Consider the following 18300-nt stretch of genomic DNA (forward strand, 5'->3'; position numbering starts at 1 on the left):
TCCTTTCCTTTTCTTTTTTTCCTTTCCTTTTCTTTTTTCCTTTCCTTTTCTTTTTTCCTTTCCTTTTCTTTTTTCCTTTCCTTTTCTTTTTTCCTTTCCTTTTCTTTTTTCCTTTCCTTTTCTTTTTTCCTTTCCTTTTCTTTTTTCCTTTCCTTTTCTTTTTTTCCTTTCCTTTTCTTTTTTTCCTTTCCTTTTCTTTTTTTCCTTTCCTTTTCTTTTTTCCTTTCCTTTTCTTTTTTTCCTTTTCTTTTTTTCCTTTCCTTTTTTTCCTTTCCTTTTCTTTTTTTCTTTTCTTTATCCTTCCTTATCCTTTATTTCTCCTATCCTTTCTTATTTTTTGTGTTTCCTTTTTTTTTTTTTTGTTTTTGGAGGGGTTTAGTGAAGGTAATTTAAGCGTGTCTTGCAGTTTTGTTGTCTTATTTTTCCATTGTCATTTCTTTTTTTTTTTTTTCTCACCTCTTTTTACTTAAACAAAAAAACTCAACGCATTTTTCCATTTCTTTACCAGTGTCTTGAAGAAAGATCCATACAACAGTCTCTGTCTTCCGTTACACATTGCTGTCTTAGTTGAACTAAAGAAATCAAATGGTAAGTTCATCCACGCACATCAAATTATTGCATCTCTTCACTCGCGCTCCATAATCAAACGATTAATAAATTTCTCCAACATTATGACGATAACAAGCATCATTTTGAATTTGTGTATAATAATTATAATTTCTTCATGGTTCTACTTCATTGCAGACTACAACATGGTCATATTTAAAATCTGTCATAGTGCAATAAATATCTTCATGAAATTTCCAACTGCTATCAACGATTTCTTCCACTCTGTATCTGTGCTGAAATCTAAATGCGAATTCCATGAACAGTTTTCTTTCCTAGAACTGTCCACTTGTGGAACTCTGTACCGTGGGCCTGCTTTTCAGTTGGCTACAACATGGTCATTTTCAAGGCTAATGTAAACAAATTCCTGTTGAGCTGCCCCTTTCAAATCAAATTTTACCCAATTTCCACTACTACCAGTCATTACACTATTATCTCAATGACTGCTGTACACTCATTAACTTTTATCCTCGAGTGGCCTTCAGGTCTTGATAAGTGGTGACTCCTCTGTAAAAAAAGAAATGTAAGTGTTCTGTGCCTGAATTGTGTTGACTATGAAACGTGTAACTTCAATCACTGATAAAATGAGAACATACGTGTGAATTTTTTTGGATCATATGAGTTTAGTGCAGAAGCATGTTAATGAATAAGTGTAGTGGCAACCTGTTGCATAACCATGTTACGATAGCAATGCAATGTAGTGGTGCTACTGGATTAGGCTGTCTGAAGATATCGGCTTCCTTAAATGCACCAAACATGGTCCTGGATATGACCTTAAACTATATCCAGTGGTGAGGCCCCAGCTTGCGGGCTTTGGGGAGTGTGGAGCCACCCTTTAATTGCCATTGCTCCCAGGTCCACTCTGACCCGGAGTGGTATTACCTGTTAGGGTCCCAACTATGGGTTAAATAGAAACTGACTTGAAAACAACAAATATATGCTTAAAAAAAAAAAAAAAAAAAAAAAAACACCACCAAACGACCATTAAATGCACCAAACACTGATGTTATTGTTGTTCCCCTAACAAAGGAAGGATTATACTTGGTAATTAACTCCTGTTCGTTTGTTTGCAGTTTTCTCAATAACCACAGCTTGGATTTTTTGTTTTTGTTTTAATTTTGCGCAAACATTAGTCATGGTGAAAGTAAATTTTTGCCAGAATGGATTTTCCAGGATAACTCTGGTTGCCTAATATATTTAGACATGAGGCACAGTTCGGAATCCAAAATAACTAAATGAAAGATGATTTTTTTTTTTTCCTTGAGCAATTTATGTTTTGGGTCATTCGCATGTTTTTCTTTTTTCTGTTTGTGGAAAAAGAAGAAACAAGGGTAGCAGCTACTGCGGAGAGCAAACGTCTTCGTTGTTAGTGAAGAGAAAATAATGCAGCTCGAGTCTCCTTTCAAATCAAAATAATTTTAGACGTCACCACTTATCAAGGTCGATAGGCCACTCAAGGATAAGGGTTAAAGAGTGTAGAGAGTCAAAAGGACAATATAGTAATCGATAGTAATGGAAGTTCGGTAAATTTGTTAACTTAAGTGGAACGGCTCATCAGAAACTTAACGTTGGACTTGAAGACAACCATATTATAGACGGCTGGAAAGCAGGAAAACGGAAGACAATTCCACAGGCGTGCAGTTCTAAGAAAGAAGCTTTGATCATGGAATCTATGTTTAGGTTTAGGCACAGATAAAGAGTGGGGGGAATTATTGATAGTGTTTTCAGCTAGTCTAGTGTTTCTTGTGAAAGTTTGGCGAGGGGGGGACCATAAATTGAAGCTCAGTCGAACACTTTCCATGAAAATAACGATAAAGCAGAGACAAACTCGCAACATCTCTTCTGTGAGATAGAGGTTGCAGCGAAGAGAAAAGAACATCTCCCACCAGGCCACGAAGTCTATTTTGAACCCTATAGAAATTAATTACCTCAATATATCTTTCAGTCACTTAAATTATAAACGTATCTTTCAATAAAATAAAAAAAATATAATATTGGAAAAGGTTTGTCTTATCAATTTTATTAAATCAGTTTTTTGTACATTTTTCATGGAATTTATTTTACAAAAACAAAACGTGCATTGGATTTTGAAAATTTGTATTTTTGTGACACTGTTCAACTGAGGTCGTTGAGTGCTGGTGGGGGGGGATGAAAAAAACGAAGGATGACAAAAAAAAAAGTAGATTCAGCAAGTAGTAAAATAACTTATCAACAGACAATGGATAGGAATTTGTTTTCACGCAAAGAGAAATAAAGGTAGGGTTTAAATTAATTTGTGACGAATGGTGATAGCAAAGGACTGAACAGTGGATATATATATATATATATATATATAGTAATTTATGAAATATATATGGCGATTAAGCTACACTGAATATTCCGAGTTTCATCCACTCTTGGACTCTTCAGGCTTATGCGCGAATAGTATATATTTTATAAATTACTAACTAGCTCTACCTATGTATTGAGCACTTTTGAAGTAAATACTTAAAGTTTACGCATAAATCTATACTTTCGTATATTAATTTTATGTGAGTAAATTAAGTAGTTAGATATATCTATAGATATATATTTAGTTTTGACATTGAGGCGTAACAACAATAGATTGACGGATGACAAAACTGGACTCTTACGACAGTTGTTAGTCGGGACTTTGACAGTTGAGAGTACAGTTGGATTTTGACTTTAGTTGGAGACAAATCTTGGATTTTGGTAGGAAATGAACTTACGGCAACAGATGAACCCAGCCTCGACAGGACGTAGATGTGAACCTTAGCATGTAGAAACACACCCATAGTCCAATTGGTCACCAGTCTGAAACAGACAATGACACAACAAGAACGATTAAAGATGGAGGACAAAGTCACGGCACCCAACATTTGGGGCCGGTGACTTGTCGGTGGGGCCATGTGGTGGCACATTTTTATATTTTGTTGGAATATTTTTTTGTATATTTTTATTTGATATGATCACAAAAATTTAGACGATAATATTTATAGCCAAGGGTGATAAGAAAATAAACCTATAAAATATCAGAATCCTTGTATAAGATATCAGAATCCTTGTATAAGATATCAGAATCCTTGTATAAGATATCAGAATCCTTGTATAAGATATCAGAATCCTTGTATAAGATATCAGAATCCTTGTATAAGATATCAGAATCCTTGTATAAGACATCAGAATCCTTGTATAAAATATATTAAAACTCTTTGTAGTTTTCGCTTTTTGACACAAGAGAACTACTGCTGATCCTGACTATATCAATGCTACCATTTTATTTGGACTACTGTTCTCATCTTCAGTGTATTTTGTCGATGTCACCTCCGATTTTCTCGATGAGAACAATAGTGTGAATAGTTTTTTAGCCGAAGTCTGATTGTTTGTCTTTATATCAGACTGTTGTTCTCGTCTTGAGTTTTATTTTTGCAACATTTTGATCGGTGTAGCCTCTAACCCTCGTCAAGCATGTTAACCGCCATCTTGGAAAGATATATGTTGATTGGACTCTGGATGTGTTTTGACATGCTAAGGTCCACATTTACATAGTCGTGTCGAGGCTGGGTTTATCAGTTGCCATCAGTTCATCTCCCATCTTCCAGAGCTTTTCCAACCTGGCCCAAGCCATGATCTGTCTCCAACTTTCCAAGATAGCGTCATGCCTGATGAAGGTCGGAGGCTTCACCAACTGAAACGTTGCACAAATAACACTAAAGATGAGAACAATAGTCCAATCAAGACAAGTAATTTGAATAATACGAATAATCGATCCTTATCTAAAAAAAAATCAGAAACGTAACTTTAATTTTAAAACCAGTACATTTATCATCCGCAGTTATTTCTTTTTGCATCATTTTTCTATTACAAGAATGTCTATACAATCAAGATATTTCCTTCCTTATTCAATTATGCCAAAAAAAAGTCATTAAATATGAAAATAAGTTACATAAAATTTACCATCTATTTATGATGCCATCCAGTATGTAACAAACAAGATGTACAAAGTTTTAATATATTTAGGCAGCATTTTTTCTTTTATGCACGTTTCATTGTACAGCAGATAATTCCCGTTTCTTTCTCTTGCGATCCGTTCCCCCCCCCATTTGGCAGGCTAATGTCTGAATGTTCGAGTGTAAAAAGAAATTTGCAATAGTCACGAACGTTTTTGACTTCCATGAGTAGTCTTCAGGCGAGTGATGAAAAAAAACAAAAATAGAAAAAAAAACAGATCGCAAGAGAAACAGAAATTATCCCTGCTATTCGATGAAACATGCAAAAGAGATTTAGTAGTAAATAAAGATTGTGTGGATGAAGATTGTATATAGATACGGACGCAATCGTAAATTTGTATTATACAAAAACCATTATTGTGAATAAAAAGATGAGGATGCTGGATTATAATAACTTAATCTAAGTTTTAATAAACTTTTTTTTTTTTTTTTTTTTTTTTTAGAATTGTTTTATCTGTCGCACAAGTTGGTAGATTTGTACCCAAGTAAGCCAGTAAGTACCAATTCATTGCATTTCTTATATTCATTGTTATATACTAGCAGAGGTTCCAGGCATTGCCTGAGTGTGTCGAGGTGGTGTGGTAAGCCCCCCCCCCCTGGCAAAAAATTGGTAGTGGGGGGGGGGGCAAGGGATCAAAACAAACAGTCGGCAGTCCGGGTGGAGAGCTTTCTTATATTCATTATGTACTACAGGGGTACCAGGTCTTGACTGGGTGTGTCGAGGTGGTGGAGCAAGGAACCCCGAAACAACAGGTGTTTTTTTTTTTTTTGTTTTAAAAAAAAAATAAATAAATAAAATTAAAAAAAAAAAAAGTGGTAGTAGGCAGGCAGGTTCGAACTTGTAATGCAGAGGAGGAAAAGAAAAACGTGACGTCTATGCCATTGCGTGCATGGTAAAACCAGAAATCACAAACGCAATCGAAAGGAGACGATGACTTGCAAAAATGTCAGCGGAAAAACCGACCCCTCCTTGTAGAAAACTGGCAAAGTGATGGTGAAGGAATTAATATTTTTAACCAATTCTTGGATATTTGTTGTCTAAGATATCAAGCTTCAAAACGATACTGATCTCGTGAGGATCTGTTGTGTGTCGAAAGTTTTTTGTAGACATACACACACATTTTTCCCTTTGCTGGAAAACAATAACCTCAGATATATATATATATATATATATATATATATATATATATATAAAATTAAAGACCTCATCAGATAATGTTGCTTTTACAAAAGTTCTGTCCTTTATTTATGTAAAAATAAATAAAAAGTATATATATATATATATATATTAGTGTTGGGACGATTAATCGGAATCAGGAATAAGAAAAATTAGAACTTTTTTGCGTATTAGAATCGGAAAAATAATTTGTTCCTTTTTTCTGATGCCAAAAACGATTCTTTTAATTGTCTTTTTTATTTGATTTTGTATAAAACAAAATCTTCCACTGCTGGTAGTAAGGATAAAATAAATATTTATTGATTTTAAACTAACAGTGAAACTTAAAAATCTATAGATCAACCCCTCCCACAAGTGTGCTTTTACATTTGAGAAAATATGCAAGTTTAACATTTTTTTTTTTTTTTTTTTTTTTTTTTTTTAAGTTAATCCGAAAAAAAGAAAATAACAATTTTATAGTTAAATATTTAGAAATTTATAAAGGATCAGAATCAGGAATTTAGTACGGGATCGGTAATTGTATGGGAATTGGAAAAAATGTTGGCATCGTCCCATCACTATATATATATATATATATATATATATATATATATATATATATATAGTACTTGTGGACTTATTGATCCGTGCTGAAATAATATTATTTAAAAAGCCATTCTTAACATGGGGAGGGGAGGGTGTTTTGTACCTATTCTATACTTTAACCTTACAATTGACTTTAATTAAACTTGGAAATACGATTTAAAAAATAGCGCATATCAGTAAGTGCACTAGCACCATATATATATATATATATATATATATATATATAGCAAGGCTATTTGGAATTGCCCAGGGCACAGGTGTAACACGTTTCTTTCACTCTTTCCCCACTGCTATTTTTCTCCCCCCTCTCCCTCACGCTTTCTTTTTTGTCCAATTCATTCCTCTCTAGTTGGATATAAACAGCCAACTCTTTTATATAATAGATTCATTAAGAAAGGAATCAGTATTTTCTTTTGAAATCCGCACGTAATAACAAGAAAAAAAATCCATTTTTTTCCTCCTCTCATAGGTTGCCTGGTTTTCTGTCGGCTGTTATTATCTTTTAATCAACAATTATGAACCTGCAAGACGCTACCTCACGTGAGTGAATAATTTATCTTGACTTTATTTCAATCTTGGGTTTGTCGTCTCAAAATATTCACAGCATGAACTCTTCCTTCTATCATAATTGCAAAGAACTTTCAATACTTGCACATCTATGTTACCGCGCAGAAATAATGTTATTATTTAGAAACCCATTTTTAACATGGGGAGGGTGTTTTGTAACTATTCTGTACTTTCACCTAATAATTTAATAAACAAAAATATAAAAATTGAATTTGACTTGAAAAGACTATTAAAAAAAAAAATAGCGCTGTAACATAGATGCTCAAGCACCGGCCTTTCCTTTCTTCATCAGTTTACTTAGGCAAAATTTTCATGAACATAATTTCAGCACTAGTTTGAACCATGGGTTTTATGTAGGGGAGATAACTAAGTCAAATTTTCACAAATTGTCTTTGAAAACTGTTTTCATTAATAAAAATCAAAATATTGAATTTCAAGTAAAACCTATCGTATCTATTAAATTATCATGGCGTAGGAACGATTAATTGGAATCGGGAATTGGAAAAATCAGATTTGTGGGTATCGGAATTGGAAAAATTGGTGCTTATTTTTCGATGCCAAAACGATTGTTTTGTCTTTTTTTTTTGTTTAAAGTAAGACCTTCCATTGCTGTTACTAATGATAAAATAATAAATATTTATTGATTTTTAAAATTACCAATAAAGCTAAAATCGATAACTCAACATTTGCAAGTGTATTTTGACATTTAGGAAAATAGTTGCATATTTAACTTTTGTGTTTTTTTTTTAATGAACATCGGGGAAAATAACAATCTTATAGTTAAATAAGAGATTTATAAAGAATCGAAATCGGTAATTATATCAGAATCGGGAATTTAGCATGGAATCCGGGGAAAAAATATTGTAATTGTCCCATCACTAGTGCATATACAGTATAGCGCACAGATGAAAATTATGTTCTAAGTAAAAAAAATTTTGCTATTCTTAAGGATAAGGCAAAAATAAATGTCTATATGCTGTTTTGAGCTTGAAAAATGTTTTGAATTGTCAATCTTTTCCGCATTTTATATATAAACTTGCTATTGGCAGGCGGAGGGTTTAGTCGTGTAATATTTAAGATACACCAAATATCTTAATTTCTTACGATTTTCCTGGAAGTGGATTACATGTTAGATTTATGGAATCATAAAACACATTGATTTTCATTTATGAAAATTAAACGGGGGGGGGGCGGAAATAACTCTCATAGATTAAATAAACTTCTGTTTTTAAAAGAAGTAATAATGATAATTGAAAATAAATATAAACTAATTTAAAAATAAATCAACTTTAAATAATATTTCTAACTAGAACAATTAAAACAATTGCAGCAAATAAGCAATAACATGAAGATACTTAAAGATTTTTTAAAAATGTAATTTGCAAATGAGGTTATTTCTTAAAGGTGGATTTCCCTTTGAATAAGTAGTATATATAGAAATCATTCTGGAACAAGTGTGTAAAAATCCGTTTTCAGCGTGAAAATAAATTTGTGAATAATTAAAAATAAATCTATATATCTATAAAAAGTGAAATTGTCTGTGTGTCTGTCTGTATATACTTCCTTACCAAACTACTCTGCCAATTTTCAATCTACAGACATTTGACATAAGGGGTATTGAGTTGTGGAAAAATCTTAATCCGTTTTTGGCCAGAAATTTGGCTGTCGAGGGGTTAAAGTTCAACGATTTGACCTTTGAAAACTCTACCAAACTCCTCCGTTAATTTTAGGTCTAAACACTTGAAATTTTAGATGTAGATTCCTTAGGCATCGATCAAACTTTTTAACTTGATTTGAGCCCAAAACAAATGTTAAGGGGTACAAAATTTGGGTCAAAGTTAAAAAAAAAAAAAAAAATTTTGACCTCTGCGGTCTCTACCAAATTACTCAGCCAATTTTGAGTCTAAACATTTGAAATTTTACATAAAGTGTATTCAGACATAAGGCAAGCTTTTTAATCAGTTTTTGGGCGATAATTTTGCTGCCAAGAGGTCAAAGTTGAAAGAATTGGCCTTTGCACACTCTACCAAACTCTTCTGCCAATTTTGGGTCTAAACACTTGAAATTTTAGATGTAGGTTACCTGGACATGAGTCAAATTTTTTAATATATACATATATATACACACACACACACACATAAAGTTATGAACGGTACATAGGACTCAAGCAAAGCTTGGCTAAACTGCTAGTATAAACTAATTTAAAAATAACTACATAAATCAACTTTAAATAATATTTCTAAATAAAAAACATTAAAACAATTCTCTTACAACATTTTTATTAATATAGAGCTAATGATTAAAATAGATTTTAGTTAATATAATATGCTAATGAGGTTACTTCTCAAATGTGGATTTCCTTTTAAGTAAATTATATATATATATATATATATATATATAAATAAATTATTCTGGAGCAAAAGTGTAAAAGTCTGTTTTCAGTATGAAAATTGTGAAATAGTGTATCTTTTGTAGATATTTATCAAATTGTGAACAAACAGAGAGGAATACGACTTTATTAGACATTAATGTTCTTATTCTTCCAGCAAAGCAACTACGTTAGATCGCATGTATGGTCCTGCCTGGTTGGCTTATGGTCATTCATTTGCCGTGGATCAAGAGCACGACCAAGCAATGGCTGCCTATTTTACGGCCTCGCAGTTGATGAAAGGGTGAGTATTTCCAAATTTATACGTACACGTTGTCTCCGTATAAAATTTACCCATTTAATAGCATTGCCAATATTAATGATATGAGAATTTTTAGCTTGTTAAAAACGGGGGAAGGGAAAAACTATGCCTGTTGATTTAGAATGAGTTTTTCTGCCAAGTTGATATTTGAATATGGTTAAATTTGTGCTCATTTTTGTATTAAATACTAATCCTTATTAATCCCTAACCGTGCATCAGACTGATAATACAGAAGAACCTCGTGATATGGTGACTCTGGGATATGTTTTTTTAGGTTACGATGTGGAATACAATGTTTTACCGGCTCCTGGTTACGGTATTTTCCCTGCGTTATGGTGTTATTTAATGTCATTTGACTATATAGATGTCTCTTATATACTGTACTGTATTTTGTTACTAATTTTTAATGCTGTATCCCGGGGTTCTACTGTATAGTATTTAGTTCAATGTTGGGAGTTGTCAATATACTGCAGTCATGTTTTAATGCTGGAAGAGTTGCCTCCCTTTGTCTGTTTTCTGATGACGTGTGCTTTAAGCATTGGGTAACTCGGAGTTGTCGCCCTTTAATTGTTTGTATGACAAATGAGTGTGTGTTTCTTCCTCTCTTCGTTTGTAGCCATGTAAATAAACAGATGCCTGTGTGTGTAAAAAGCTAAGAAAATGTTAAGTTTTAATTAATGTTTTCTTTTGTCTTTCGTTGATATAACTTCCCATATGAAGTCATTTAAGGAAGAAAGGTACGTTTTCTTTATTTCCTTCATAATTAACTAACAAAGGTTATTAATTAACCTAAATGCTGCACTTTATTATAACGAGTCATACAAAATTTCAGCCGATTGGCCCAGTAGTTTCCAAGAAATAGTAGAATGGACAGAGTAAGAGAAATATTGTATAAATATTAGCATCCACAAACACATGTTTCATCTTTGGAAGACTCATCAGTGTGGTGTTATCCAGCCGTTTCTCAAACCTTGGGCTTTCAGTTACCACTGCACAAAATATAGAACGCATTACTCAACTAAAATCTTCTGATAAATTAATCTTTCTAATATGCCAGACAAATCTTGATGGATACTCGGACATTATTTTGAGAGATTGATAAGCGGAGAGACCTAGAGGCTTAACATTTCGCCTGTCTTATGCGGGCTTTCTCAAAAGGATGTTCATTTTTATATTTTTTTAAGAAGCGAATTTAAGTAAATTTTGTATTAAAATTCATACCATAATACTTAGTTTGGTGCACCTTTATAGCAAAGGTTCATGCAAAATTTCAACCAGATTGACTCAGTAGTTTCTGAGAAAACTTCTAGAATAATTGTGGTGACTTATCTGTATTAATCATAGGTGATGGACTTGACTTTTGTATAAGCAATATTGCTTGAAGAACCTCTAGTTACTTGTAACTGGTTGACTGAAGCCTACTCATGAATGTGTAGTGACATATAGATGCTTATGTAAAATAAAAGGGATATTTTTCTTGCCCTGCATCAATATTGAGCACTTTTGCATTAACCTTGTTAAGTCTTCATTGGTTGCTTCACTCTAGAAAATATCGACCTGGAATTTATATATAGACAAAGAATAATTTTAAAAATATGAAAAAAGCCTGTGGGATTTAATTCTAACCCCACCCCACCTTACCCCATACCATCCCATTCCATCCCCTTCCTTTAATGACCTTTCTTGTAAACTTGAAATGTTATATATTGGTATCATCAATAATTTGCAAATGACATCTAGATTGGGTCAGACATACTCTAAGATTGGCCCCAGAAAGAATTGCCTACCAAGTACTCCAATTGACCCCTGATTGGGGGGGGGGGAAGACTAAGATGAAAAATGATTTGGAAGCAGACAATTGACAGATTTGATTGCAATGGGAAGAGATGCTGTTGATCTGTTTTCAGACCAAAAACGATGGTATACTTTGACTGCGTCATGCATTGCAGGATGCAGGAGTTTCTAGGCCCTGGGTATGACCTTAAACTATATCTGATGGTGAGGCCCCAGTTTGTGGCCTCTGGGGAGTGTGGAGCCACTCTTTAATTGCCGTTGCTCTCAGGTCCACTCTCACCCGGAGTGATAGTACCTGTTAGGGTCCCAACTATGGGTTGAATAGAAACTGACTTGAAAAAAAACCAAAAATATTCTATTAAAAAAATGTTTCTTCAAAATCACTGGATTCGGCATTAAATAACCTGAAAAGGGTTGATAAGTTGGTTGGTTGTTTTACAACATAAGTTCTTGTAAACAAAATGAATACTGACCAGAATTCTACAATTTTTTTTTTTCTTTTTAAAATATCCACAAGTTAAACTACCTTAAAAATATTTAAAAAAAAAAAAAAAAAAAAAAAAAAAGTTCATTTTCTTTTTTTCTTTTTTTTTATAACTAGTAGTTTTCTTTTTTGTTGTCTGAATAACATTCGCCCATCTCTTGTTACAGTTGTCACCTTCTCTTGTTACAGTTGTCACCTTCTCTTGTTACAGTTGTCACCTTCCGGTGCTCTACATCGGTCTTGAATATGGATTGACCAACAATTCTAAATTGGCCGAGCGTTTCTTCAGCCAAGCGTTGACCATTGCACCTGAAGACCCTTTTGTTCTACACGAGATGGGAGTTATAGCCTTTCAAAATAATGAGTAAGTGAATTCGAAATATGTTTGGAATTTTTTTTTTTTTCTCTGAGAATGTATCTACATTAATGATTTTAGAATTATATATTTAATGTTATAAAAAATATCTGAAAAAAAAAATATATATATATATATATATATATATATATAATTTAATAATATAAAAAATTATGCTGGGAATCTGAGAACATATTTTGGTTATTAAAGCAGAAAGTGGCAGTGTTTAAGTGGATACAGATATTGATGATTTGGATGTGCCAAGTGCAGATCTTAGCACGATTTTTCACTTGTTGATGTTGGCAACCTTCAAGTGGTTCTTCCTTTAAGTACATGAGAGAATCTGAGAAACGAATCAGAATAGAATCAAATCAATCAAAAAGTCGTATCCTGTTGATTTGTACGAATTTGATTTTTTTTATAATGGAACAAATTATTTTTTATTTTTCATATTATTCATCTCATCAAAGACGCAATGAACATCTGGTATTGATTAGTGGAATGCCAGCATCGAAAAAGTAAGGTTGAACAAGATGCATTTTGGTGGACAACTTGATTGATTGGATTGGATTATCGTCAAAAGTTGAGCTGTTTTCGGCTATAGATAACCACCCACATTGGGAAGTCATGGTTGCCAATGCTGTTAAACGGCAGAGCTGCTGCTGATGATGAATCTCATCTTGATTAGTATGTTTGTAACGGTTTGGCTGAAATGTTACAAACATGCTAAGCAAAATGAGATTGTATTATTTGTATGACATTACATGTGATATTATTAATATGGATGAATGTAAAAAAAATTTTTTTTTTACATTTTTTTTTTTACATATGATACTAGTAATGTGGATGAATGTAAAAAAAAAATATTTTAGGTTGTTTTTTTTACATTAATATGGATGAATGTAAAAAAAAATATTTTAGTTTTTTTTTTTACATTTTTTTTTTTACATTAATATGGATGAATGTAAAAAAAATATTTTAGTTTTTTTTTTACATTTTTTTTACATTAATATGGATGAATGTAAAAAAAATATTTTAGTTTTTTTTTTTTACATTTTTTTTACATTAATATGGATGAATGTAAAAAAAATATTTTAGTTTTTTTTTTTTTACATTTTTTTTACATTAATATGGATGAATGTAAAAAAAAATATTTTAGTTTTTTTTTTTTTTATATTTTTTTTACATTAATATGGATGAATGTAAAAAAATTTTATTTTATTAAAAAAAATGTTTGCACCCTTTTTAAAACAGTTTATCTGTTTATTTTAAATTTTATAAATAATTTTAAATTTTATAAATGGTGCTTTTAAGAGCTTCTAACTTTATTAATATAATAATAATAATGATGATAATAATAATGACAACAGATGAAATAGTATCAGCTGAAATGTATAACCTGATCAGGAGACAAAATGAAAATATATCATCTTTTCAAGAACTTCTCATCTGTGAAACATATTACTGCAGGATTGCTTCCTTGCAGACTGCAACATGGTCATCTTCAAAACCAATGTTACAAATAAACTATTGTCATAAATAATCGAATTTTGTTAATTTCATAATATTCATCATTTAACTGACAATTGTTAAATCTCATTAGCCATTATCCTTGAGTGGCATTTAGCCTTAATAAGAGGTAACTCTTATTAATAGTAAAAAAAAAAAAAAAAAATACAATAATAAGGATCTAATAAAAAGAATGTGAATATAACCGGATTCTTCCTCACAAGAATTAGATTAGCTTGTGTAACAGAGTGCATATAAGCGCATATAAAAATAGCAGCAGCAGCTGAAGGATGGATGGCAAGCGATTGTATTAGCAGCAGGAGCAGTATTTAAATGTGTATGCTGATTGGCAAGCGTGCTCTGACTTGTGTTGGAAGAAAAAGATACAAGAACAGAAGAAATGGACACCATGTGGTCGAGAGGAGAAACAAAGTCGACGCCAAAAGAGATGGACGTGTAAAATTAAGGGAGAAGAAAGAGTGCAGTCGAAAAAAGATGAACGTATGAGAAATGATTGCCTATGGCCAGCGTATAGTGGAGCAGAAGTGAGACTTTAAGCTGGTGTTGAGACGAGGAGAAAGAAAAACCGATAAATGACTGGAGTTAAAAAAAAAAAGAAGGAAAACCCAAGTTGGATATTTTTTTTCTTTCTGACAGTGCCGGACGATGTAAGGGTTCGAGAGAAGTTTGAACTGTAGCGAACACGGTTCAAGCGTAACGGCTACGTTACATATCAACTGGTATAGCAGCAGCCTTGGAGAGACGCTGACAGATACGCTGAAAGTGTAAAGCTTACGCATATTACCAGTTACGATTACAAACAACCGTTCATTAAGGCGACTTACTCGAATGCAGTAGCTAAGACCACTCAACTATTTCAAACGAATATATCTCTTTCTGAAAAATATCAGAATCATTTTCAGTGGATTTTTAATAACAGAACAAATTGTTTCACCAAAAGATCTCCTGGTTTCCTGTCATTTGTTTATTTTATTTTTTTTTAAATCTTTCTGTTGTGTAAACAATAAGTTGTGAAACCGATTTTCTAAAACAAAGAAAAATTCTGCACTTTTTTTTGTTTGTTTGTTAATTCTCAACATTCATTTTTTTTTTTTCTGTGTCCCCTCTTACAGCTACGCAGCTGCCGAACAATATTTTCTCGATGCTCTTGAAAAAGTGCGATGTGTCAGCAATCAAATTACGATTGAGAAGTGGGAGACTCTCCATAATAATCTCGGACACACCTGCCGTAAACTCAAGTACGTATTTGCTCAGGTAGTCATTCGATAAGAACGACGCACTTTAATTGAAAAAAAAAAAAAAAAATTTTTAATAAATAAGCAAATGAAAAAAAAAAAATCCAATTCCATAAACAACCAAAAGAATATCCGTCCCAGAATGAGTAAAATTAATTTCCCCGAACAAAAGTTTTTAGTTTTTGTCCCAGAAAAATATCTTTATGAGGTATGTATTTGTGACAAAACAAAACTATTATATTCCAAAAATCACCTAAATTGATCAAGTAGTTTAATTTTTAACAAATATCAAATTTTATGAGTATCCAAAGAGCGGCTATTCTACTAACCATTTTGAAAAAGAAAGGCAAGATACAAACTCAACAATAATTCAAAAGTTTACAAGATTTATGTTGTAATGTCTATGAATTAATTGCTTATAAATTATTGTTTTTATGAAAATAAAACTACTTGATTAATTTATGTGATTTTTGGAATATGATACATCATGTATATTTTTTTATGTTTTTCATATAGAGTGAATACTGAACAATCTCTTTTCCGGCGGACGTTTAGATTACCCTCCACCTTTAAATTCCACAGTTTGCATTTTTTTTTTCTTTTTCCATGTTAATTTCGTCACTTTCAAATTTAAAAAAAAAAAAAAATTATGACTTATCGTCGGAGCAGTTTTCAATTATAATATTTTACTAAATTGAACACCCATATTGTAACCATCTCTCACGTGAGCGGTGAATGTTTCCGTTTAAAAAAGGGGCTATGGGTAAATTTTTTTGTCAGTGCATAATCTAACAAATTATTTTCTGTAAAATTTTGCAAAAGGTCTATTCTTGGAGTGGGTATTTCGATTTTTTACCAAATTAAAAAAAAAAAAAAAAAAGTCTTTCATGGTTTCTTATAGTTGGGATTCTTTCAAACAAGACGACATGGTTGAAAAAGATCAGATAGATGAAAGAGAGGGAGTGGAGGAAGATTAAGACAGTTCCCTTCTTAACAACCCCCCCCCCTTTACTTTTTTTTTTTTTTTTTTTTTAGGGGGAATATTCACCCGTCACATGAGTCGCAATATTCTTTCTCGGTAATGATCACAAATTAGGTGTTCAATTTAGTTAGAACATTATAATTATAAAAACTATCCCCGATAATAAGTCCTAAAAAATTTTTTTTTAATCTGAAAGTTAAGTTTGTAATCGATGAGATTAATGTGAAAAAAGAAAAAAGAAAAAAAGGTGTAAATTGTGATATTTACAGGTGAGAGGGTGGGGCAATCTCGTAAACGTCGCCCTTTTCTTTTTTTTTATTTTTTATCTCAAATCATTACCCCCTTTCTCTCCATACAGGAAATACAAAGAAGCCCTCCAATATCATGAATATGCCCTGACCCTGTGTCCACTGACCCCTTCAACATATTCAGCCATTGGTTATGTCTATGTGCTGATGGGACAAAATCTAAAAGCCGTCGACTACTTTCATAAGGTAATCAATTCCAACATTTTTCACCTGTTAACTTAAGCGCAATTTCTAGACTTGACGGATCTATAAGTTAGTATTTTCAGGTCTCTACATTGCAAGTGATTTTTCAAAGTGGCGACTAGAAATAATGAAACGCTTATCGTTTGGCGATTGTATTTCTTCCACCGACAATCTTTCAAAGCTCACTACTAAATGAAAAATCTTTTCAACTTTTTTTTTATGAAACGAACAAAGTTGAATTATTTAAACAATAAAAGTTTAAAAGAACAATATACTCTTTTTTTTTTTTTTTTTTTTTTTTTTAAATTTTTTTAACGAATGCTGTTTAAAAAAAACATGTGAAAGAATTAGAATGTCTATACCTTCAAGTATCAACATAAAATTTGTTGTATATTTAGTTAGAATTACACTTAAAGTTTTTCTGTATATTTTTAATATGTACATAATCATCATAGAACGAAGATGTCATATTCCAAAAATCATGTTGGTTTGACTAGTAACTTTTCTATTTGGCTAGTAAACAAAAATATTTAGTTGTCAAAGGTCAACTAAAGATAAATTTGTCCGTAGATCCCTAATTGTGTTTAGTCTGATCCCTAGTTTTACCTCGTCTTCTTACAACCACAACAAAGAACTTTTTTTTCTTTTTTTTAATTTTTATTAATTTATTTTTTTTAACTATTATTAATCCCAAACAAGGTATGCTGCCATTTGGCCATAAAAGGCTACTATTTCGTATTGTGTCCACAGGATGACTATTTTTATTTTGTTAGTCTACTGGAAAACATCAGAAAGTATTATAATGGTCGATTATTATAGATTGGTGAAAGTAAAATGTCAGAAGGAATGTTATCGAAGTGAAATCGATATTTACAGTTGAAATATTTACATTAGTTTCCAGGAATGTAACTCGATGGATGAAATGTCATTCTGATATGTTTATCCGCTAAGAATGTTAGAACAAACAAAAATATATATATATATTATTCCTTAATTGGAATTCATTTTTTTTGAGATGAGCATTATATGTTAATTTTATTTTTATTTCGGACTATTAGTCTCATCTTTATTAGTTGTTGTTTTTTTTGGATCTTTTTATTGGTTCACAACGTTTCGGCCAACTTCCTCTGGCCTTCGTCAGGTGGTAACCGCGACGGATAGGAACTTCGAATCTCCTAACTGCATTCTCAGCCATCACTGCCATCCGTAGTTGTCGTCGTCTCACCACATTTTTGACCAATTACCTCTGGCACGCTTTGGGTGGGATTGAAACCGCTATCTTCAGACAATGTTCATCTGGAACCGTAGAGATTCAACGTCTCTATCAACTGCGCCACGGGCCCCGAAGAGCGATCAAGGTTGGATTCTTTGATCTTATAAATCCACGTTTATTTATTATCTGATCTTCCATAGTCGGGTCCGTACCGATTGGTATATATATATATATATATATTATTCCTTAATTGGAATTCATTTTTTTGAGATGAGCATTATATATTAATTTTTATTTTTATTTCGGACTATTAGTCTCATCATAAAACAAACAAAAATATGTGACAAAAACGCAGCAAGGATCTTTAGGCTACGTGTAATGATGACGTAATGAGTTTTAGAATACACGTAGAAAGTAGTTAGATTGGACAGTCTGTAACTTAGTCGTGGGGTAGAGACAGATGAATGGCAGCCAGATGGTTTTGTCAGGAGTATGTACGTTGAGTGGTCACAAATGCAATTAGTTCATCAGAGCATATTGCATTAAATTACTTTTAAACCGGGTGCAGGATGCAACAGTAT

The 18300-nt window shown here is 32.2% G+C and overlaps 1 protein-coding gene across 2 annotated transcripts in view; it reads left to right on the plus strand.

The window, feature by feature from the left end:
• The window catches only part of LOC145266574 (cell division cycle protein 16 homolog), a 58316-nt gene that overhangs the window by 31225 nt on the left and 8791 nt on the right, over window positions 1-18300 (plus strand). For both annotated transcript variants that reach the window (XM_080122413.1, XM_080122412.1), the window contains exons 9-15: window positions 509-588; window positions 5060-5109; window positions 6848-6918; window positions 9492-9617; window positions 12125-12277; window positions 14911-15036; window positions 16374-16509. In XM_080122413.1, coding sequence (XP_079978539.1) covers window positions 509-588; window positions 5060-5109; window positions 6848-6918; window positions 9492-9617; window positions 12125-12277; window positions 14911-15036; window positions 16374-16509 — 742 coding nt within the window. The remainder of the gene's footprint in view (window positions 1-508; window positions 589-5059; window positions 5110-6847; window positions 6919-9491; window positions 9618-12124; window positions 12278-14910; window positions 15037-16373; window positions 16510-18300) is intronic.

The sequence above is a fragment of the Euprymna scolopes genome, chromosome 41 (genome assembly GCF_053919585.1).
Source record: "Euprymna scolopes isolate OS-2025 chromosome 41, ASM5391958v1, whole genome shotgun sequence".
Lineage (NCBI taxonomy): Eukaryota > Metazoa > Mollusca > Cephalopoda > Sepiida > Sepiolidae > Euprymna > Euprymna scolopes.